The 24,496-nt window shown below is 35.8% G+C and overlaps 1 protein-coding gene across 11 annotated transcripts in view; it reads left to right on the top strand.

The window, feature by feature from the left end:
• Positions 1-24,496, top strand: part of TSC22D1 (TSC22 domain family member 1) — a 121,163-nt gene that overhangs the window by 21,678 nt on the left and 74,989 nt on the right. The window contains exons 2-5 of one of the 11 annotated variants that reach the window (XR_016212908.1): positions 7,551-7,706; positions 8,855-9,011; positions 9,206-9,305; positions 9,884-11,636. The exons of 3 other annotated variants lie outside the window; for them this stretch is intronic. Coding sequence is in view for 2 of the 8 variants with exons in the window: in XM_070048771.2 (XP_069904872.2) it covers positions 8,855-9,158 (304 nt within the window). In the remaining 6 variants the exon portion in view is untranslated. Of the gene's footprint in view, positions 1-7,550; positions 7,707-8,841; positions 9,306-9,883; positions 11,637-24,496 lie in introns of those variants that run through there. 7 more of the 11 variants (XR_016212907.1, XR_016212904.1, XR_016212905.1 and 4 more) reach the window with 7 other exon arrangements.

The following is a 24,496-nucleotide window of genomic DNA, read 5'->3' as shown; positions in this document are numbered from 1 at the left end:
CTGATGAATAGTTGACAAAGACTTTATTACTTTCTGACATTCACTGACATGGACACTATGGCTCATGCAGGATGCCCTCTGTGACTGACTGGTGGATGCTACTGATTTGTCTTCATCATGTTAGGCTCAGTTGCAATGCAAGTTTTATAGTAGAATAGATTGAAAGAATTTTTTATAAGTAGATATACTCTGGTTTGAAAAAAAAATCACTTTATTAAGAAAGAAAGCACCAATTGGAAAATACTTATCTAGGATGTTGGTAAGTTCTGCAGATGTCTAATATATTTATGTTGACTTTTTAATTAGACTTAAAAATGAGATGAGAAAGGGAATGACCTTTTGGGCTTCTCTTTATATTCAGAAGAATTTGAGTAGAAATATAAGCCATCTGAAAATAACATTTAAAATATATTAAATTTTAAATCAACTACAACATTCATTTAAGATATTACCTATTTTGCAATAAACTAAAGAATGTTATCTAGTGGCAGACTTGAGTTCTGAATCCAGTTTTTTATTGCCAGATTAGCATTTTATTCTTAAAATGATTTAATCTGTAGTTAAAATGTCTATTATGTTAAGATAAAACTCATTTAACTATGAAATTCTCATTTAAAATACTGTTCTTTATATTAGGCAAGTCATTAGATATGTAAACTACAGATTGGAATTAGAAAAAAATTTTTCTATATCTTGCTTTTTGCAGATACTTAAAGGTAAAAAGGATTTCTTATGATTTAAGCGTTGTTTTGGATGTAGACTTTTTGGGTTCAGTAGAAACATCTGTTCCTAGATTATTTATGTTGCCAAGTCTGAGTTCTTAAATTTGCTACACTTTGTTTGCAAGTTTTATTGCCTTGTCAGACTTTCATAGGTTGATAGCAATGGCAGAACAACCAACTGTTAACTGATATATGTTTAAATGAAATTGAAGGAGTTTCAGAGTTCTACTTAAAACAGATATGTTTATTCTAGCATTTTATCATATACTGAGTATTTAAAAAGAAGTACTTGTAATTGTTGATCAAAATATGATTTGTAAAAGCACGAATAAGTTACAATCAGAATCCTAGAGTCAAAACTCATTGAATTTCCTGCTCTTTAGCTTAGCAGGTGTGTAATCGTAGGTGAATCCCTTAACTCCTTTGTGCATCAGTTTCTTTTTGGGTGAAGTTGTGTAAATATCACTGATTTTACAGATACAATAGAGTTATTGTGAGGATTTAGTGAGGCAGTATATATCAAGTGCATAATGTATCACTTTACGTGTACTAAGTTCTTAATATTAAAGCAAAAAGTTGAATAATTGCTTACAACCAGCTTTATAAGTGAAAGTAAATTACATGGGAGTTTTATCTCTTGAACTTTAGTAAAAATGTGTGGGAGGAATGCTTATGGCTTTAAACTGTTTCTTACGGAAATTTTAAAGAGAATTAGAATGTCCTCCATTTTTAATAATGCAGAAATAAAAATTCATGAATGAGCATGTAAATTGGAAAGAAGCGTTGCTTTTTTACCCATCTCATATGCTTACTGTAGTCGAGTTAATTTTCATACTTCTTATTTATTAAGAACATAGTATAGTTTTTTCTGTTGGTAGGAGAAAGTTTTTTCTTTTGATCTCAGATAATTTTTTTAAAGATTTATTTTATAGTCAGAGTTGCACAGAGAGAGGAGAGGCAGAGAGAGAGAGAGAGAGAGAGAGAGAGATCTTACATCCTCTGGTTCACTCCCCAATTGGCCGCAACAGCCAGAGCTGTGCGGATCCGAAGCCAGGAGCCAGAAGCTTCTTCCATGTCTCTCACACAGGTGCAGGAACCCAAGCACTTGGGCCATCTTCCACTGCTTTCCCAGGCCACAGCAGAGATCTGGATTGGAAGTGGAGCAGCAGGGACGCGCACCTGTGTCCATATGGCGCCCATATGCAATGCCAGCACTGTAGGCGGTGGCTTTACCTGCTATGCCACAGCACTGGCCCTTGATCTCAGATAATTTCTGAATTAAAATTCTCTGTATAGAGAACTATTTACTAAAGAAAACAAACAAAAAATAAGTCTATTACCAACTAATTACTATTTTGAAATTAGTGCAGGACTTGTCACTGTGCTGTCATCTCCATTAGGATTAATTTTTAAAGGCTAAACTTTTCATCTGAATGATTTTATATTTCTTCTCATAGATTATTCTATAGGTGTGTCAAGTATGGAAAGTTTTCCAGGACCTTTGTTCATTTTTTATTTTTAACTTTTTATTTTGAAATAATTTTAGTCTTATCAGAAAGTTGCATAAAATATAGTACAGGGTGTTTCCATATACACATTACCCAAATTTCCCTATTGTTTGTACCTTGTACTCGTGTAACTATAGTTCAAATGTAGGAGTCAGTACTAACTAACCTATAAATGTTTTTTGAATTTTGATGCTCTCTATTAAATGGATCCCATATTGTACTTAGTTGTTCTGCCTCCTTCAGTCTAGGCCTTTTCTTCCTTTGCCTTTTGAGATCTTAACGCTTTGGTAGAGTAATAGCTGTTAGAGTGGCCCTCAGCTTGTACTTATCTGATATTTTCTCATGAATAAATCGCTATTATACATTTTTGGCAAGGCTACCTCAGATGTGATGTGTGTCTATCAGTGCAGTGTATTAGGAAGGTACATGGTACCAATTTGCCGTATTACTGATGGTGTCATCCTGATCATTTGGCCAGGTTTCTAAACTGTCAAGTTACTAGTTTTTCCCCTTTGTAATTAACACATGTCTTACAGGAAATATTTTGAGACAGTTTAAACATTCTGCCTCTTACCATACTTTCACCCATTAATTTTGCCAACCATGGATGGTTCTTGCTTGATTGGATCCTTTTAACTTGAATTTTTTTTTTTTAAAGATTTATTTGTTTATTTGAAAGTCAGAGTTACACAGAGAGAGGAGAGTCAGAAAGGTCTTCTATTCAATGGTTCACTCCCCAGTTGGCTGCAACTGCTGGAGCTGTGCCAATCAGGAGCCAGGAGCTTCTTCCAGGTCTCCCACATGGGTGCAGGGGCCCAAGGACTTGGGCCATCTTCACTGCTTTCCCAGGCCATAGCAGAGAGCTGGTTTGGATTAACTTGAATTCTATAACCTTTTGTTTTGTTTTGTTGTTGGATACATCCTTTTTCTGGTCAACATTGGATAAAGACCCTAGAGAAATTAAGGTAAAGGCAGTTCAATTCATAAAATATTAAGTGCATTTCTTGCTATAGTTTCTCTTTTTCTGAATGTACCTACTGTGATTGTAGCACAACCCAAGATCCTCAAGTAAAAATATAGTAGAAAGAGGACTCTTTTGAAAATACCTTATGTGTACTTCAAAATATGCTGATCATTAAAGAACAAAACCTACTGTTTCATGTGACTGAGGCTGACATTCTGACACAGCAGGTTAAGCTGCTGCCTACAAAGCTGGCATTCCCTGTGAGCACACATTTGAGTCCTGGCTGCTTCACTTCAATTCAGCTCCCTGCTATAAAGCTCCTTCTGGGAAAGCAGTGGAAGATGACCTGAACGAATACTGTGTTTCCACCCTTGTGGGAGACTCAGATGGAGTTCCTGTGTCCTAACAAGTTTGGCCTAACCTGGGCCATTGTGGCCATTTGGTGAACCAGTGAACCAGTGGATGGAAGATCTTCTCTCTCTCTCACTCTCTCTCTCACTCTCTCTCTCACTCTCTCTCTCTAACTCTGCCTTTCATATAAATAAATCTTAAGAAAAGGCAAAAAAGATGCTAGAGAAATAAAAGTAATGAATAGGTTACTTATGAACAGTGTTTGAGTAATTTAGAGATTTTCTTAATGTTACTTTGACTAATTATCATTTTTGTCCAATATCCAAGCCTTCTTTTAGCTTAATGTTTTATTTTTTGAGATAACATGTTTTTAATTTACATTGCATTCAAAGGCTTATTGGCTGCAAATCTTTTTTATTCAAAGGGCTAAGTGGTAAGTGTCAGCACTATTGTATTGCCTTCTTGACCCCAGTGTGTTTTTTCCTTCTTAATGTCAGTATCATTTAGGCAGATAAATTTATGATTTTATCATTTATTTCATAGTCAACTAATTGCTCTAAAGATATATTTTATTGGGGATTCTTTTTCCTCTTTTCCTTCTTTATCTTACAAGATCATGGGGCATGAAGACACAATCAGGTTAGCCATCTATTGCTTCTAACAAATACCAGACATTTAAATATAGTGGAGTAAAACTTAAATGCAAATAATGTTTTTGGATGGTATCTTGATCAAAAGAATGAGGAGAAAATATATTGATAATGAAATTTGATTAGATGTTGCTCTTAAAACCTTACAATAGCTGGGTTTTTGTTTCCTTACAACTTCGTTGTTTTTTGAGGAATTGTTTTCCATGATTCAGTTTGTATCTTCATCAGGCTATGGAATCCCTTTAGGATCCAGGCTTGCTTTTTTTTTTTTTTTTAAAATGTTTACCCCATTTGATAATAAACCCAAGATTTGTCATTTTAAAATAATCTATATAATATAGTCTATATAATATCTTGGGTAACTAATTCTGAAAAACATGAGTTGTTTTGATTTGGGGCAAGATGTCTCACTTTTCTGAAATTAAAAATGTGAAATTCAGTGCTTTGTCAACAATCTGGTTTATTTTCTTACTGCTTATAAGTCTCTGGAAAAGAAATCTATAATAGGTGTTATGATTTCCCTAAAATTTGTGTCATCTCAGGATTATAATATCTTTAGAGTTTCTGCTGACTATATTATGTAAGCATTAACCCTAGAAGCTGGTGACCCCCAAGATAAAGAGAGATCCATGAAAGTAATACTTAGGAGTTTTTGTTTTCTTTTGGCTTAGAAATTCAGGCTTTTATATCTACTTTAGATATCTCTTGAAAATTCTCCTTTTTTTCTTGTTTCTTAATTGGTAGACTTCATTCATTTATAAAACATGTACTGAATTACCTACTGAGTGTGCCAAGCACTTTTCTGGGGGCTGGAGATACAGAGACTGCTTCAGTTAAGATGTTCCTTCTTACTGCCACCTGGAACTGTTTTGACTACTAGAGGAGTTTGTGAGAAATTTCCTTTCTTTGTAGAAGTGTTTAGAATCAGTCAGAATGAGCAGTTATCAGGTAAGTAGGAAACAAATGTTACATCATGCTTCCAGCTCATGTAGAATGGCTTACTTTATGACTAATCTGTAAATTTATAAACTGGTACGTTCAACTTTAGATCAGTGAGTTATATCAGAAGTGAATAGAAATCATAGTCTTTAGAAACAAGCTATCCTGTTTTGTTGCTTAAAATAATTAGATGTAGCCCTCCCTTTTTTTTTAAATATTAGAACTGCTTAAAACTAATAAGCCATTTAAGCTCAAATATTGCAAATAGTCTAATTTCGTATATATCTCAGAAGAATTTTTGTGGTGTTTATATATAAAATACTTAAGATTTATTCTGATTTGAATATAACTGGATTTTCAGTAAGAATCTTTAGAAGTTTAAGTATTTATAGAAAATGCTCAAATGATTTTATTGATATACTGACAGATTAACAGACCTAAAACACTCATTTGAGGTAGCCTGTCATCGCTGATTTTGTTAGCTTTAATTTGAAACTTACACTCTAGTTGTTGAAATATATAAGTCCTACAGTGGAATACGTAACAGTTTTTCCTCAAAATGTCACTTAGGGGTGGCATTTGGCCTAGCCCATTGTGACACTGCTTGGGATGCCTGCATCCCAGATCACAGTGTTTATGTTCAAGTCCTAGCTCTGCTCTGGATTCCAGCATTCTGCTGGTACACTCTGGGAGGCAGCAGGTGATGCCCGGTCACTGGGTCCCTGTGACCCATGGTGGGGAACCTAGACTGAGTTCTCACCTCCTGGCCATTTGGGGTGTAAATCATGGATGAGAATTTTGTCTTTATCTCCCTCTCTCCCCCCCTTAACTCCCCCTTTCCTCTATTCCCCTCCTCCCCAATAAAACATAAAATATAGATCATGTCAATTTCAAAAAGCACATGGGAGAATTCAGGTAATTAAAATAGAATTAAGGAAGGTCTTACTGTATCACTCTTACGACTCTTCATCAATAATCTCACATTTTTCTTGTTTGAATGTTGATCTTATTTGGAGAGTACTGGTTCGTTTTTCTGTATAATGATACATTATTATATCCTGAGTCTTTTATTCTTTAAGCAAGGAAGTTGTTAGCTGTCCTTAAAATTTTTATTTAGAGAAATCTTTATTTCAGAGTGTATGTATGTTGAATCTGGAAGTTTGGCAATTTAGGCAAATAAAGAAGTTATATTCTGAAAGTGAGCTCATTTGGGAGAAGTTTATAAATGGTTCCATTTTGATTCAGCCAGCTGATGTTTAATTTGCTCTGTAACCCAACCTAAAGACGTTTTGGGTCAGGTTGTGTTTTTAACATACATTCTATGCAATGTGGTAAATAAGAGGGTTGGAGGTATTTAACTTAGAAGTCCTCTCAGAGGATAAACTGTAAACCTAGCCCATATTGCTCTGTACAAGGTAGGATTTCTAGGGAATTGCTTTTCATTTGTAAAGTTGGCCTGTAAATTTAACAGCATTTTGCTGGGCATGTTTCTTATTTCAAAATGTACCTTTCCCTTCTGGCAGTGTTTGCATTCAGTAGTGTTTGAGAGGTGAAGAAAAACTGTGAGGTTTGGAAAATGATATTTTTATAGTTTCTAACAGATTTGTAACTAATACGTAGTTTTTACTGAGATTTCATTAATTTGGAAATCTCTGATAACTCTTGCAGTTTGTATTCATTATACATGAAAAAATGATTTGTCAAAAAATTGATTAGAAAAAACTGTAGTAGGATTGTTTGCTAATTTTTAAAGCACTTTTGGGGCACCTATTTGCACTATATGAATACAATGAAAACATATGTAAGATAGCTCTGTAGTGATTTTTAAATCTGTCTCATCTGTCTCATCATTACAAAAAAGCTGCCCCTTAAGAACTCCAGTATGGTTCTTTGTTGACCTATCTATTTTGGTTTTTTGACTCTTGAAAAGACCTAAAGTACATTTGGATTTTTTTTTTCGATTTAGTGCATCTTCACTCTCATCATCCCTCAGATACCTCCTTGGTGTGATAATCCTGTAAAATGCTTTTTAAAAACCTGATCTAAAAATAGTTTCCTCAAAACTGGAAAACTTTAGGGCTTAAAATCTATTGGAATACTAAAACTGAAAAAAAAAATAGCCATCACCTCACATAAAGGACCTCCGTAGTTACTTGTTTTATATCTCTTACTAAACGGCAGTTTTGGCTTCTTTCAGGTTTCTTTTTTTTTGTTTCTTTTGACTTTTGGAAATCACAGACTCGATGGTTAAATTCACAGATTTTTCATTTTTTAAGCCACACTGTTTTCATTTCTTATGTGTACAGAATTGGATATTTTCCTAACCAGGAGGGTTGGCTTGTTCTTTTCATCTTTTAGGCTTTTAAAAATTTTAGTCTAAATGTTGTTAGGTAATGGAATAACCATTCCTTTGCAGCTCTTGGTATATTCCAAACTGGCTACCAGAGCCAGGATGAAGTGAAGGCATTAAAACACTAACTTTGGTTGGTTGCTACCTTCTTAGTGCTGAGATAAAACCTTTGTTGGTTGATTGATAGAGCACAAGAGAGCACAATCCTCGTTCCACTAACAGGTAAGGATCCCTTGTGATAAACAGTTGCTGTGAGAGGGAGATTATGTGATAGCCTTGTTTCCTTAATTTATCCCCAAATAAGAGATGTCCAACAAATAGAACACTGTATTCCATAGTGCAAGGATATGCGGCACCTTTATATTTAGAACAGAATGTGAAATTTAATAGGGATGTATCATTCTGTATCACAAAGTACAATTGGTCTGTTTTCCAAAGGCAGCACTGTTACGATTTGTCCCACAGACCCTGTAACTTTAAATATGTATCTAGCTTTCTTGTTTCTCCTTTCAGCTTTTCCTTGGTCAGATGCTATATGCTTTTGAACTTCCTTTTCCTCTCCATTTACCTTATAATAAAGCTAACTGTTTTCCAGTATCTCTACCATCATCTGTTATTTGGGTATATCTTACTGCTTGGATTTCTACATGGTAGCCATTAATGATCATTCCTGGTCCTTCTTGACCCAAAGCAAAAATGATCATGCATTTTAAAAAGATTTTGGAATCTGCGTTATCTATGTCTGCTATTCTGCCCTCCCAAGTTATAAAGATGAGTGATTGAAGAATAGCTTTCTCCATGACAGTAGTCATAGCTTTGATAATATGTAGTTTAGCTTTGTGTCACTATAATATGGGCCTATAGTGTGATGAATTCTTTAAATTACCTCAGACTTGAAAACCGAGAACAAATCCAGCTTCTTAATATTTCCAAAGTCTAGTTGTATTCCTGTTAATATGCTTCATTATCCTGTTTCTGCTTTTCATTCCATCATCTTCTCTTTGACAGAAGAATTAACTGGGACTCCTCCTATGGTATCTCTGAGGTTGAGTGCCTTTTCCCTGTCCCCTTAAGACAACTGTGATCTTGTTTCCAGTCATAATTTATCATTTTTTGGTTCGGTCTTCTACTCAAGGTTGAGTGGTTTGTCACAGAGTGTGTTATGGCTTAAACCAATACAGGTCCCTTCTTAATTGTTCTGAAGAATGTAAACATTTCTAAAATTCAAATTAAGAAGGCATTAAGGAAAGCATACCCAAAGGTAGCTCCTTTTTATCCTGAGGATAAGCCATTACAAACTCGAATGACCACAGAATGTAATTTCTTAATAAGAATTTTTTCTTAAATCTATATTCAGCTCTCTATTTCAGTGCTTCTCTCCTACCAGAGGTGCAAGGAATGATCCTAGAACCACAGATACAGCCAAGACCACGGAGAGCTTTTGACGTCAGGGGTCCACTTTCTCCACTGAACCCTTGGAGACAGAATATCCAGCTTCTGGAGAGAGTGGGAAAGGATAATAAACAAGTGGGTGCTTTCCATTATTTACTTGGGTTTATTTATCTATTGGAGTGTTCTTCCATTGCCCATTTAATTCTATTGGTAAACTCCTTGGGTTCACATAAGAACCAGGTGGGGATGCAATCTGTCTGTTTTTCTGAGAGTGCTAACTAGTGCCCATTTAAAAAAGAAACCTGACATTTATTTAATTTTCTCTCCAGACAGCCAAAGCAATGGATGATTTGGGCACATGATTCGGTGAATGCCTATGTAGTCCACAGGAATTTTGAAAAGGGGATATTCACCTATTTGGCCTTTATGGTATGAGTGGACTTTAAACTACTCTTTTACATTTTAGTAATTGAAAACTTTCTGTTTTTCATTTTTGGGCAAACAAGACATCTGGTCTTTTAATTTATATAGTCAGATGTCCAGGTGTTATCCTGCACTGTTAGAACTTTTTGGTATTTTCCTACCCCAAACATTAGGACTTAATATTTGATATTTTAAAAGATGCAATGATAGTACCATTATGGTTTTACTGTCAAATCTAGGCTTCATTCTTTAATAGAGTAAATATGAATGATTATAAGTTTCAGGATATAATAACCCTGAAAGCTATGTTTAATATACTCAAAAGCCGTTTTTCTTGTCCCTAGGAATAATATTTGTGGCAAAAGAGCCCTTTCCCTAGATTTTCCCCATGGCATTAAGATGATTTTCTCTTAGTTTCTCTGATGCCGAGGGTAGGATTTGATTCCAGGAAGTTCTTATCTACAGTGGGTAGACTGTGAACTTGGTGCTTTTGGCAAGTTTTCATTTTTCCTTGGTGGATTCCTTCTGTGACTCCAGGTATCTTGATAATGGGAGACTGGTTTATTTGTTCTCTAATTGCCCAGATTTCTTTCAACTGGTAAAACATCATACTTCAGCAAAAGGAATTCTTCTAGCAGAGCCTTCATGGATGATATCTGTCAGACATGCCAGCATCTGCAGTTTGGAAGGCAGTGGTGAATGGACCCATGCACTATGTCTAGAAGACACAAGAATGAGCGAGCCACCTGATCTTGTCATTTATAAACTTTAAGATCTACTCTGGTTTATTTACTCTTGGTCTGAACATGGAAAGGCTCAAATAATCTTTTCATATTGGAATTTTACATGGTCATGAAAATATGTCTTTCTATTTAGAAGACTGAAATAGAGGCAGCTTGAGAGACTCCTTTCTTTAAAGCAGCTCTCTGTATCTGTTCCATTTAAAGGACTTCCAGGATTTAAAATCACCTTAGTGAAGTAGGCAGACTTTTTTAAAGCACTATAGGAAATCCAGAGAACATAATGAATTGTTTTATTACACTGAAAGAAATTAATAAATCAAGGGTGAACTTCTTAATTATTCCAGAATTACTTTTAATATTAGGATATACTCTTCAAGCTCATCTTTTGCTGTTCTTGAGCCTTATTCTTACTGTATTTCTCAAGTCAACAGAATGTAATATAGAAATAAAAGAGACATCAGAGTCAGAGTAGCGTGGTCTGTCTTCTGAAGTCCTAAATACCTGTTAAACTTGAAGTATTGTTCTGCACTGAAGGCATACTAAGTCTGAATGATGCTGTCACAAAGCAGCAGTTAATAGAGCAAAGGCAGTTAGCATTAGAATAAGCCTATAAGTGTGAATAAGTGTTACAAAATAGTTATCTAAACTGTCCATTGATTGATAAAAGCAGTTAACAAAATGTTTTATTTCTCTGGTATCTATTAACTGGTCAGTCAAAAGCTATTAATGAAACTTTTCAAAGTATTCTGATGCTGCCAGTTTCTTTTATTTTGATATAAATTTTAAGAATTGAAGTCATAGTTATTAATATGGAAGCAAGTAAGATGTTTTAGAAATCTCACAGATTTTTAAAAGCCACATTTGCTAAAATTTCACCTGATCTTTAATCTTTCTTGGCTATCTATGAGACGTATTTTTTTCCTCATTAATTATAAATAAGATTTTGTAAGAATAGTACTTAAAAGTAAGTTTAAAAGATCTATTTGATCTAAAATTTCCCTGGAGAGCTCTGAATTCCCATAAATGGTTACAGGTTTTTATTCCTGACTTTTGTTACATGTTAATATGTCAGTTGATTTACAAGCATATAAATTAAAAAAACAGCTACCCAACATTTTAGAAAGAACTTACAGAACTGAAAGTGAAATTTGCTTGGAAATTTAATGGGTTGAGTTCTTTGAACCGCAGTACAAACCATTTTATATGGCCTATGAGATTATTAGCTTTTTGTTTTAGCTTTGAAGATGAAAAGTGATTTAATCTTTTAATCTCATGCTTTGATTAAATTTTAGCTTTGTTCCTTTAAAGTGTGCAAAAGAAATGTAAGTGCATTTCTATTTACCTCATGCCACTAAAAGCTATTTAAAAGTGAAACTTTTTGTATATTATTGTGAACTGATTTGTTTATTTAAACTTTTATTTTGATGCGTTTTTCTTTCAGTTTTTTATATTTCGTGTCACAATATGCAGTTCTATATTTTTCAATGTTTTCTGAATATTAACGTAAGCTAATTTTTTTCTAGAATGACTAATTGTGTAATATTTGTATTTGTGATCATTTGAAAACTAATAAATATTTTGTCCATGAAAAAAATGCACTTACTGATAAATGGCTTATTTCTGTTTCAGGAGTAGAAAGTGAAAATTGAAACAGCATTTTAAAGTGTATTCTAATTTTATGTGTCTTCTAAGCATTTCTGAATATATATTTTATCCCTTTGTATATAACAATTTTTTTGAGAAAAATGATTTTTGAAACTTAAAATGATGGGGTCACCATGTGAATGTATGACATAGGTGATCTGTTTAATCTGTTTTTGCATTTTCCTAATTACAACATCTTAGCTTTGTTTCCAGAATTGGATTTTTTAGATGCCATTTTTGTATGTTGATTTTGTAAACTATTTAAACTCTTTGAGTTAATAATGTAAACATTGGGAATAATTTGGTCAAATCTTTTAAAACTAGATTGATCAAAATCTATCCCCTTACAAAATAGCATACAAAAACAATTCCTTTACCCAGAAAATGAACATTTGAAATTGATGGCTGATTGTTGAACCACCCAACTAGTAATGACTGTTACAAATGAATTAAATGTTTTGTGTTTGAATGTTCTGCTAGCAAAAACTATAAAATGAGAAATGGTGGCTCCAGAATCTTTTAATATTATCAAGACAGCATGGAAAAGGGTAAATTTTGGGTTTTAATGATTCTTGTCTATGCCTGCATAAGCTTAACCCATTATGTTTCATTGTCCTATATTTAGGACATGTATAAAAACTTGATTGAGCACTAAATATACCACTTATGGTAACTGTGATATAAATATGTCATGGAAATATCTACAGAATTGAAAACTTGGGATTTAATGGGTTAATTGAAGCTGATGCAATAGTCCACTTTTCTATGCAGGGTCTTCTAGGAGCAAGGGATTTCTTTTTGAATTTGGGAGAAGTTACACAAAATGTGGACTCCAAAAATTAAAAGTAAACACTAAGATGGGGTCCTAGGCAAGGAAATAAAAATTGAACTAATGACAACATGTGGATTAAAATGAAATAAAGTGGTTCCCCAAAGAAATTCTGAGAAAATGAGTATTACAAAAGGATGAGCCAGCTCTATTAAGGGAAGGGTAAGGAAGCTAAAATTCTTGGCTTTATTAATCTGGTAAGTTTGGAAAAGATGAGTTAAAGATTTTGTGGTTAAAGGTGGTTTTGTTTTGTTTTGTTTTTAGAATATACCCTACCGAAAGGTTTACAAACAAAATATATTTCAATGGGAGGCTATATTTTATGTGGGGGAAGACAAACAAAAAATTTGTAAGCCTTTCCTGTACCTGTATAAAAGGGAGGGGTAGGATGGAGGATAAAACATCCTGCAGCAGAAACTTCAAAAATATCAGAGGTGATGGGTTTGTAAGGACTGTTGCCTACACTCTCAGTAGCCTTCAAAACAAAAGTATTACAGAATGTTAAAGTTGGTTTAGTAATTATATCTTCGAGATACATGATCATAGGCTTACGGCCTCACCATAACTGATCATTGATTGAATTAGTATTTAAAAGTCTGTTTTGGTTCCTTAGTGAAAAAACAAAGGATTTTTTTTTCCTTTTTGAGTAGCTTATTTTTTTTAAAAAAAGTAAATATCACACTGTTCAGCTTATTGTAAGCATGTATACAGATCTTACTTTCTTTTACTATATTGAAACAATTGCACAAAATGTCAGTGCTTAGATGTCCTAAGTGTTGGACAATTCCAACCTAATTTTACTCAGTTATTTTTCTTTTCCTTTGTTAAAAGGATTTCATACTAATTCAGTCTTAAAATGGGAAAGATTGATGTTTTAAAAATGAACACATAGGTGCCCTGGAGTTTTCTCACTTGTACATCTATCAGGTAATTAGATTACTGCATTGAAAACGTTAGGGAACTTTGAAGTGTGCTTCGGGAGTGTTCAAAAATTGTGATCAAAGGGATCTCTGCTCAAGAGGTAAGGTATGGCCTAGAGAGAAATACGTTCAATGTCTGATGATAAAGTAAACCACAACAGATAGCCTTAGGTTTCTCAGACAGATTTAGAATTAGGAAAAGAATTCTTGCTAATATTCTCTTCCAGAGATGGGAAATGGGTAAACTATAAATTTGTTTTTGTATGAGCTTGAAGTAGATTTAGAAATATATGCAGACGTGGTACTCTTGTGTATGTGGTCTCTGATATTCCAAGGCATCTCCTTTCTTTGCTCAGTGTTTATCACTCTAATTTAGTATTTCTTAAACCCTGAGCACTTTAAAAGTGGGTTTTCCTTGAAAACTTGAGTACACATTCCATGAGATTATTGCCTGGCTTCATTTTGGGTGTGTATTTTTATTCAATGATACCAGGAACTTAGAAAACAGTTGTTCAAGAAAGAACTTTTTATTTTTATTTGAGAAATTCGAGTACTTTTATGAACTTTCATAAATACTAAGGGAAATAATTTATTATAGATTAAGAAATAATATTGTTGCCTAGTATATAAAATCATTGAGAGGAAAAAGTTACACTCTCTAAGGAATTTTTTTTTTTTTAGAGGCAGTGTTACAGAGAGAGAAAGAGAGGTCTTCCATCTGCTGGTTCACTCCTCAAATGGCTGCAGCAGCCGGAGCTGGGCCCATCCAAAGCCAGGAGCAGGGGTTTCTTTTGAGTTTCCCATGTGGGTGTTGTGGCCAAAGCACTTAGGTCATCTTCTAGTGCTTTCCCAGCCGTAGGAGAGAACTGGACTGGAGGAGGAACAGCCGGGACTCAAACTGGTGCCCATATGGGATGCTGGTGCCAGAGGCAGAGGCTTTCACCCACTAAGCCACAGCGCCAGGCCCTCTAAGGAATTTTAAGTAGGCTCTAAGAGTTGATTGTTAGTATAATTCTTATATCTAAAAATGAAGAAAAATGTTGTACTGAATGTTGATGAGATAAGAAAATTGATTAGGATTTTTTCCCTAGCATTAAATTATTAGTATAACTAAGTTTATGGTAACATTAGAAAACACAGTAATCCTCTATCATATGTTTGAATTCTTTTTATAAGAACTGCAGCTCATGGGCATTTGGCTTTTATTTAAAATAATTTGCTACTTACTCCACTTTTCCCTTCATGTAGAACAAAATATTAATACTCTTATAAACTAGTGGTAGAGCTCAGCATTTCAGGAGCTAGCGTTTTATTGTTTAGAATGTCTGCTGATAAGAAATTGATCCAGAATTTGCTCCTGTGCCATTTTTTATTTGAAAGATACTTTAGAAGTTATCTAGACTTCTACCATAATTGTATATTACTAGATGACTGATAACCCCAAAATATCACATTTCTAATGTCACACCATTGATAATACATTTTAAGATTCAAGTCTCAAGACCAACGGCTCAGAGATCTGTACCACTTTGCTACCTCCTCTAGTTGATCCCAGTTCTGGACAAGAGCAAATTGTCAGGTTAAGTATCTCCAGGTTCTTACCTGTTAGTCGTGAAAGGTTTTCGGATCTTCTTTGAATATTAGTTTTCATTGTTTATCTTAGTGTTTGGCACTAAGCCAGCATTATACAAGTGTGCTTTACCTGGGCTGTTAGAACACATGACCTTATGTTCTGTTTGACCAGGATACCCATTCGACGTTACCCTTTGTTGATCCAGTAAGGTGCTTAGTTTTATGCATGTTGAGATTCTCTTAGGCAAAGACATTAGTGAGATGCAAAATATTTTGCTTGTAAAAATGAGATCAATACTGTGTTTATCCAAAGACTGAAATACATAGTTTAGTAAAAGAAAAAAAATCAAGGTGATAGTGAAGACTTTGGAAATCTTTGTTACACAAGTACAATCTCCCATTTATTTTTGGTTTTCTTAATTCTGGCATCAACAACTACAAACTTTATTAGATGACTTGTGTAATATGAGATGTTATTTTTTCAGGTTGTCCTTGCTAATGTAAGGGTAACCAGGCCTATTGGAACCAAATGCAGCACATGACTGGTGTTGAGAAGAAAATGAACTTTGTTTCATAACATGATTAAAATTAATAAAAGGCAGTACTTTAGTGGAAAAGTTTGGGAAATATACACGAAACAGCAGAAGACGAAGAAGTAGCTCTGGAATTCTGAGGATGTAGCCTAAATTCTTAAGGATAGTCTTGTACCTCAAAGTGTAGTGTTTGCTGTTATAGCAGCTTGTTTTTTATGTTTAGCAATATTTTTAAAATTCCCAGTTAAAATATTTAGCTTTCTCCCTCCAAATCATAAAATGAGCTCCAGAAAGACACGGGATATTTATTTAATAGTTGCACACACATCTATTTAAGAAGCATTGTTAGAAATTTGGTATTCAGGTAGCCCACAGTATCTGCGGGGAATTGGTTCCAGGATCTTCCAAGATCCCCCAGGATATAAAAATCTGCAGATGCTCCAGTCCTTTATATAAAAGGGTGCAGTATTGGCTTATAGCTGTACATGTTTCCATATACTTTCCAATTATTTTGAAATACTTACTACTTTGGAAATGCCATGTGAATGGTTGTTATCCTGAATTGTTGAAATAATGGGAAAAGAAAGATCTGTACGTATTCAGTACAGGCACCATTTATTCCTCTTGTATTTTCAGTCCTCAGTGTTTTGGAACTATGGATGCAGAGAGCTGGCTGTGTTTAATCTTTCCTGAGTTAGAATTTGGAGCAAACCAAGGAAGAACAAGCAAACCTTTACATGCCTTCCTGTGCGACTTCACTAGGTGCTTCACAGACATTTATACAATTCAGCTACCTTGTAAGAAAAGTGATAAGCTTTCCACTTTACACATAAAGGTACTGAGGCTCAGAAGTCAACAAAGACTGCCCAAGGGCCTGTAATGAACAAGCAGGTTCTGAAGAATTCTGTTACACCATTGATTGCCAATTGTCTTTAACAAAAGGCTGCATAGTCTCAGGAAAGTTACATATAGAATCTCAAAATCTAATGTGGAAAAGATAATTACTTGCTTAGTATGCACTTTTATAGATTTTCTTTAAAAGAGCAATTTTAAGGTTTATAGGAAACTGAATGAGAATGGAGTTCCCCTGTGCCTCCTTCTACCTCTCATAGTTTTCCCTGATACCATCTCGGATTGATGTGGTAAATGTTTTTAATTCATGAGCCAATATTGGTATATTATTAACTGTAGTCCCCAGTTTACATTAGGATTCACTATCAGTTTTGCCAAACACATGTCGTGTGTTTACCATTACAGTAATACATAGAATGGTTTATCTGCCCTAGGAATGCCTTGTGTTCCCTGCTGGTGTGATTGCTGGCTGACTTGGTGAGCCTGTGCTAAGCGTGGTGTTGCAGGCTGCCCTGCCATCTTCCCCAGTGGTTGTGCCATTTTGCATTCCCTCCAGGAGTGAATGCTAGTTCTTTTGCCCCACATTCTCACCAGCCTTTGGTGGTGTCAGTGAGTATAGCCACTCTGTAATAGCTATCTTGTGGTATCATTTTGTTTGTTTGTAATTGCCCAATGATGGGTGTTTGAGCATCTTTTCATATGCTTATTTACAATCTCTGTTACTTTCTTCAGTGAGATGTCTGCTCAGATAGATTTGTAAGTTCTTAATTGTATTTAGGATACCAGTCTTTTATCAGATAGGTATTTGACATGTCACCCAGACTGGCTTACCTTTTTATTCTCTTACCTGTCTTTTGAACAGAATTTTAAATTTTACTGAAGTCTGCCTTCTCAGTTTTTTTCTTTCATGGATCATGGTTTGGGTGTTGTATCTAAAAAACTCATTGCTGGGGCCAGTGCCGTTGGCTCACTTGGTTAATCCGCCTACGGCGCCAGCATCCCATGTGGGCGCCGGGTTCTAGTCCCGGTTGCTCCTCTTTCGGTCCAGCTCTCTGCTGTGGCTGGAAGGGCAGTGGAGGATGGCCCAGGTGCTTGGGCCCCTGTACCTGCATGGGAGACCGGGAGGAGGCTCCTGGCTTCAGATGGGCACAGTGCCGGCCATAGCAGCCATTTGGGGAGTGAACCAACAGAAGGAAGACCTTTCTCTCTGTCTCTCTCACTAACTCTATCTGTAAAATAAAAAATAAAAACTCATTGCCAAACTCAATCACCTAGATTTTCTACAGTGTTATTTATCTTCTACAGTTTAAAAGTTTTGCATTAGATTTAGATCTATGATCTATTTGGAGTAAATTTTTGTGAAATGTTTCTGTTTAAGTTGACTTTTTGGAGGCGAAGTATGTAGTCTATAGTTGTTCCAGCATCATTTATTGGAAAAACTATTCCTTCTACAGTGAATTGGCTTTGTTCCTTTTTCTCAAAGATTTTTTGAGTGTTCTTGTGGTTCTGCTTCTGGGGTCTCTATTTCCAATGATTTGTTCTTTTGCCAATACCATTTTCTCTTGTCCTCTTGACTTTGTTCTTGCCAGTATCATGCTAGTTATTCTGAATATTTTGCTTTTCCATATAGACTTTCAAATCAGTATGTCCACAAAAAGCATACTAAGATTTTGATTGGGATTGCATTGCATCTGCAGATAAAGTTGGGAAGAATTGATCTTAAGAAATATTGAGTCATCTTATCCATGAACATGGAATATTTCTCTAGTTATTTAGATTTCTGACTTTTCATCAGATTTTTAAATTTCTTATATAAATATTAGATCATATTTTACTAGGTGTGAACTAAATATTTTTTTGTTAATGTAAATAGTATTGGGTTTTAAATTTCAAAATCCAGTTGTTCATTGTTGGCATGTAGGAAAGGAGTCTACTTTTGCATGTTAACCTTGTATCTTGAAACCTTGCTGTAGTCAGTTATTAATTGTAGGAGTTTTTTCCTTGATTCATAGGAATTTTGAATATGTGGAATAATTTTATCTCTGAACAAAATTTTATTCTCACTCCATTTTCATTTCCTTTATTATACTAGTTAGGATTACCCAATGTATTGTTGAATAGGAGTAGCGGCAGGAGACTCCCTTGTTCTGTTGCCAATACTATGGAGAAGGCATCTAGTTTCTCACGAGTAAGTATGATAACTGTAGGACTTTTCTAGATAATCCTCATCATATTGAGAAGTTCCTCTCTGTTCCTGGTTTCTCACAATGTTTAACCAGAAGTGGATGTTGGATTTTTTTTAAATGCCTTTTCTTCATTTATTGATGGGGTCAAATGATTTTTCTACTTTAGCAAGTTAATATAGAGGATCATATAAGTTGACTTGGATGTCAGCCAGTCTGGCATTCATAGAGTAAATCCTATTGGTCACAGTGTGTGTTTCTTTTTATCATCATTGGATTTCATTTGTGAATACGCAGTCAGATTTTTTTACATCAGTGATCATGAGAGATATTTGTAATTTTTATTTCTTGTATTATCTTTGATTTTGGTATCAGGGTAATGCTGGCCTCATGGAATGAAGAGTTTTACCCTCCATTTCTACTTTCTGAAGAGATTATAGGAAATTGATGTCATTTCCATAAATATCAGGTAGAATTCACAAGTGAAATCATCTGATGTAGGACTTTCTGCTTGGAGAGGTTATTATTGTTCAATTTCTTTAATATATATAGGTCTGTTCAACTTAACTGTTTCTTGCAGTGAGTTTTGGCAAATTGTATCATTTAAACAATTCGTTCTTTTCACCCAAGTTAACAGATTTGTTGACATAGAATTGATCATAATGATTCTTATCCTTTTCATGTTAATGGTATAAGTAATTCATTTTACTTGTGATACTAGCTTTTTTTGTGTCTTTTTTTATTGGTTAAGATGATCTGATGTCTATCACTTACTGATCAAAGAATGAGATTTTGGTTTTGGCTTTTCACTTTGAGTTACAGTGATTTTTTTTTTTTTAAAGTTTATTTCAGAGAGTTAAACATCTATCTGTGTATATCTATACACACAGGTATATGGAGAGCGAGAGGGGGGAGGGAGGGAGGGAGGGAGAGAGAGAGAGAGAGAGAGTTATAGAGTTGGAGAGAGTGTTAGTTTACACGGATTGACTCCCCAAATGCTTTCAGTGGCTGGCAGTTTGAAGCCCAGAGCCAGGAAGTCCATTTCCAGTCTTCTACCTCTGGTTTTCCTAAGGTGGAATTTAAGATTATTGATTTTTTGGTCTTTGCTAATCTAGGTTATTCAGTGCTATAAATTTCCCTCTAAACACTGCTTGGCTGTGTCCCCCAAATTTTGGAAATTACATTTTCATTTTTATTATTTGAAATCTTTTAAAATTTATCTTGAACTTCATATCTGTGATACTTAGAAGTGTTGAATTTCCGAATATTCTGAGTATTTCCAGCTATCAGTGGTATTGTGTCTGTGATTTTTAGTTCAATTTCCATTGTGATCTGAAAGCTGGGTATCTGGTAACGTGTTTCACTGCCCAAAGTGTGGTCTGTTTGCTTAGTGTCCCATGTGAGCTTGAGCAGTTCTGATGTTGGATGCAGCATTCTGTTGATGTCAGGTTGATCCTGTTGATGGTCTTATTAAGTTCCATTAATATCCTTTCTGATTTTCTGCTTCCTGGACCTGTTAATTACTGATAAAAGGGTATTTAAATTTTTAACCAATTCTCACATTTTTATCAGCTTTGCCTCACATATTTTTGATGTTCTATAATTAGGCACACCTGTAAGGATGATATTGCCTTCTTGGAATATTGATCTTTTTATCATTACACCTCTTTATCCCTGATAATTTTCCTTTTTTGCAATTTGCTTTGTCTGAAATTAATACTGCTATTCCTACATTCTTTTGATTGCTAATAGCAGGATATATGTGTGTCTGTTTCTTTTATTGTGTATGTGTTTTATCCAACCTTGGACTTTTTTTTTTTTTTTTTTTTTTGGTAATCTTCAGCACAACTATTAACCCGTCCCCTCAAGTTTCCGCTTGTATTAGTGTGGTACATTTGTTGCTGTTGATAAACTAATTTTGATACATAAAAGTTCATAGTTTATATTAAGGTATACTTTCTTTGTCCTATAGTTCCATGAATTTTGCTAAATCCATAATGTCACATATCCATCATTTTATCTTACAGAATAGTTTTTTTTTTTTTTTAATTTATTTGAAAGGCAGAGTTACAGAGGCAAAGAGAGAGAGAGGTAGGATGGTTGGTCAGTCAGTCGGTTGGTCCGTTGGTCTTGGGCCATTTTCTGCTTTCCCAGGCCATAGCAGAGAGCCAGATCAGAAGTGGAGCAGCTGGGACCTGAACTGGCATCCATATGGAATGCTGGCACTGCAAGCGGCAGCTCCACCCGCTACACCACAGTGCCAGGCCCCAGAATAGTTTTAATTCCCTTAATAATACCCTGTGCTCTACATGTTGATCCTTCCTCATCCCAGCTTCTGCTGTCTGTGTAGTTCTGCATTTCCCAGAATGTTAGAGAGTTGGAATAATATAGTATGTCAACTCTACAGACTGGCTTTTTCACTTAGCAATTTGCAGTTTAGGTTTTTCCATGTCTTGTCTTTATTGGCTTGATAGTTCATTCCTTTTTATTATTATATATGTCTGCCATAGTTTATCCATCACCTACTGAAGGACATCTTGATCACGTCTCATTTTTGGCAGTGTGAATAAAGGCTGTTACCAACATTTGTGTGTGAGTTCTCATGTGGGCATTCATGCTTCAGCCTGTGTGCGTGCTTGCTGAATCACAGAAGCCTGTGCCTAGCTTGGTGCTGCAGAGACTGCCCAGCTGTCTTCCAAAGAGGCTGTATTGTACTGCATGCCCCACAGCTATGGATGCTAGTTCTGTCGCTCTATTTTCTCACCGGTATTTGGTGTTGTCAGTGTTTGATTGTAGCCACGCTAATGGGCGTGCGGTGGCATCTCATTTTAGCTTGTAATTGCCTGATGGTTTACGATGTTGAACATCTTTTCATTTACTTATTTTCAATCTCACTTTTTTGATTAATTCATTTGGTGAGGTGTCTGCCAAGATCTTTTGCCCATTTAAACAATGAAGTTAATTTTTTAATTGTTGAGTTTTGTCAGTGCTTAGTGTATTTTGGATACCAGTCTGTGTTTGACAGATGTTATCTCCCAGCCTGTGGCTTGTCTTTTCATTCTCTTAACAATGGCTTTTGCACAGGAGAATTTTAAATTTTAATGAAGTCTACTTTTTCAGTATTTTTCTTTAATGGATCTTGATTTTAATTTTATCTAAAAACTCATTGCCAAACCCAAGGTCACCTAGATTTTCTTCAGTGTTACCTCCTATAAGTTTTTCAGCATTTTTGAGTTATAATTTAGGTATTTCATCCATTTTTGAGTTAATTTTTGTAAAAGATATAGGGTCATTGTTTAGATAGATTTTTTAATTGGCTGTCCAGTTGTTCCAGTACCATTTGTTGAAAAGACTTCTTTCTCCACTGCATCACCTGTCTTCGGTTGTCAAATATGAGATTTAACCCTAAATCTGCCATACCCAGCCACTTCTTGCCATCTCCAAGCTACTGTCATCTCTTGCCAGAACTATTGGGTTAGCCCTTTCTGAGCTTGCTTTATGTCTTGACTTCTGTTTTCTTGGTAGAATGTGATTTATTCTAATTTTAAAGTACAAATTAATACTCATTTGCTTTTTTTGGTACAAATAATAAATTCCAAGTTCTTTATTATAACCTGTGAGTTCCTAATGATCTGGCCCTACCCTCTCCTCCAGCTTTACCCTCTTGCCTCTCATTTTTGTCTCTGAAGTTTTTACTCTTCTGCCTTGGGGATTCATGATGACTGGAGTGCCTCTTCCCCCCGCTTTAGCTCTCGACTCAAATATTTCTTCTTCAGGCATGGCTTTTCTAGATGCTATGTCTACTCTGACTTCAGTTTAACATAACTTTGACTCTGTCCTATTGTTTGTCACAATTTAATAGCATATATTGCCTGACTTCCTGACACCAGGGTTCCTGTCTGTGTTGTTTTCTTACTTTTAGCACTTGCCACGGTGGCTCTTACATACTAGGCACTGAACAAATAGTTTCTTGAAGAAGCCACAGGCAGCCTTGAGGTGCCTAAATGTAGTGCGTGAGGAAATCCATACATAGATAGGGAAATTACAATGCCATTTCAGTGCTAGTGGTAAGTCTTGGAAAATAAGCAATGAAAGATTAAAGGAAAAAACAAACCTTTTGGGTTCTTTCTCACTGGTGTGAACTAGTGATCGTAGATGTCAGTTTATTGCCTAGATATTGATACTGTGGGGTTAAGATAATTCTAGGTCCAGAAGTCTCAGACTTAGGATCTCAAGTGTCCCAAGAAACCATGAATCTGTGCTGACACTGCGGGTGTTCCAGGGGGTGGTCTGAAGCCCACTAAGTCCTATAGCACAGTGATTTAGATTTTAGTATCTGGCTCTGTCAATCTCCTTGGGCAGGTCGTTTAAACGGTGCCTCAGTTTCCTCTGTGAAGAGCCAATAAGCATGCCTACCTCCCAGGGTGGTTCTGATCAGTAAGTGGGCCAGTGTGTGGAATGTACGTGCCAGACACTGCAGTAAACATGGAAGAGCTTCCTGCGTTCTCCTGACTCAAGCATGAATATGGCTGTGAGCCCATCCCTTCCAGTGCATGCCAGGTCACGATCCCATCACCTCTGCTTTTTAAATTCCTTCTCCACATTTAACGTTTTCCTTTCAACTAGATCCCTCTCAGCTGCGTAGAGACATATTCAGGTCTCTGGAAGAAAAAACTTTATATGTAATTCTAGTTACCGCCCCACCCTTCCTCTGTATACCCAGACCTAAAAGAACTCTCCACAGTGTCCATTTCTGCCTCCTTTCCTCCCTCTTCAGCTCACCTGGTCTTGCTTCCAACTCCAGTGACTTCACTGATACACTACTACTGAAGTCAGTGGTGACTTTGTCACTAAATCAGATGAGCAGTTTTCCTGTCTAGTCTGAGAGGTGCCATCTGCAGCATTCAGCAAAACTGATTGTGTTTTCTGCCGCTTTCGGTTCTGGGGGCTTCCCAGGCTGTGTGCTTGGTCAGTATCTGTCAGTTCTTTAGACATTCTCCCCATACTGCAGATTAGATACCTTCCTGTGTTACCTGTCCAACTGCCTATAGGTTTCATTCCTTACTTGACATCTCTTTGGGTGTCCCGAGAACACAGTGTTTTATGAATGTAACGATCTTTCTGTGCCCTCAGATCTGGGTCTCTCTGCATGTCATCCTCAGACAGCCTGCATCCAGTTACATGCTGGGAACCTAGGTGTTAACCTGCATGTCTGTATTCCTTATGTCCCAATCCATCATCCACTGCTGCTGTTTGGGTTTGAAATATCTCAGTGATCTGTCCATTTCCTTTCTTTCACTACCTAGCCCAGTGCATTATTTCTCAACCTGAAATACAGCAGTTCTCACTGCTATCCTTGTACACAACCTTGCACTAATCAGATTCACTCTGACTGTGGGGCCTGGGTGCTGTTTGTCAACACAGTTAATGATGTTACCCCTTCAGTTAAAGCCTTCATGTGGCTTCCCATTGTTTTTAGGGTGTATGAGTGGGGAGAAAGGCAAGAATCCTTATACAATTTGTGAAATCCTGAAAGATCAAGTCCCATTTTACCTCTGCAGTCCGGTCTTTGGCCACTTTTTGGTGTTTCTTGCTCTCTGTCTCTAGCTCACCTCAGAGGCACCTCCTGTGATGTTTTTGAACCAGCAGGATCACCATGTATGTATTGGGCCATTCATTATAGTCCTGGTTTTAAATCTTTGCATGCTGTTTCTTCTGTTAGCTACCAACCCCTAAGGAACCAAGGGTCTGGTTTTTGCTCACTGTTTCCAATGCTTAGGAGCACAGTAACTTGCTTATACCCTGCATTTCACTGAATTTTAAGATGCCTTCCTTAATTTTTTTTTTTTACTAAGAAAAGAAAATGGAGAATGAAATGCAAGGAGAAACCTGCTGTTAGATGTAAAATGTACTGTTTAGAA

This window comes from Oryctolagus cuniculus, chromosome 9 (genome assembly GCF_051225735.1).
Source record: "Oryctolagus cuniculus isolate XC-2025 breed Fujian yellow rabbit chromosome 9, ASM5122573v1, whole genome shotgun sequence".
In the NCBI taxonomy this organism is placed as follows: Eukaryota; Metazoa; Chordata; class Mammalia; order Lagomorpha; family Leporidae; genus Oryctolagus; species Oryctolagus cuniculus.
The sequence above is the reverse complement of the archived record's forward strand: the minus strand, read 5'-3'. Positions and strand labels throughout refer to the sequence as shown.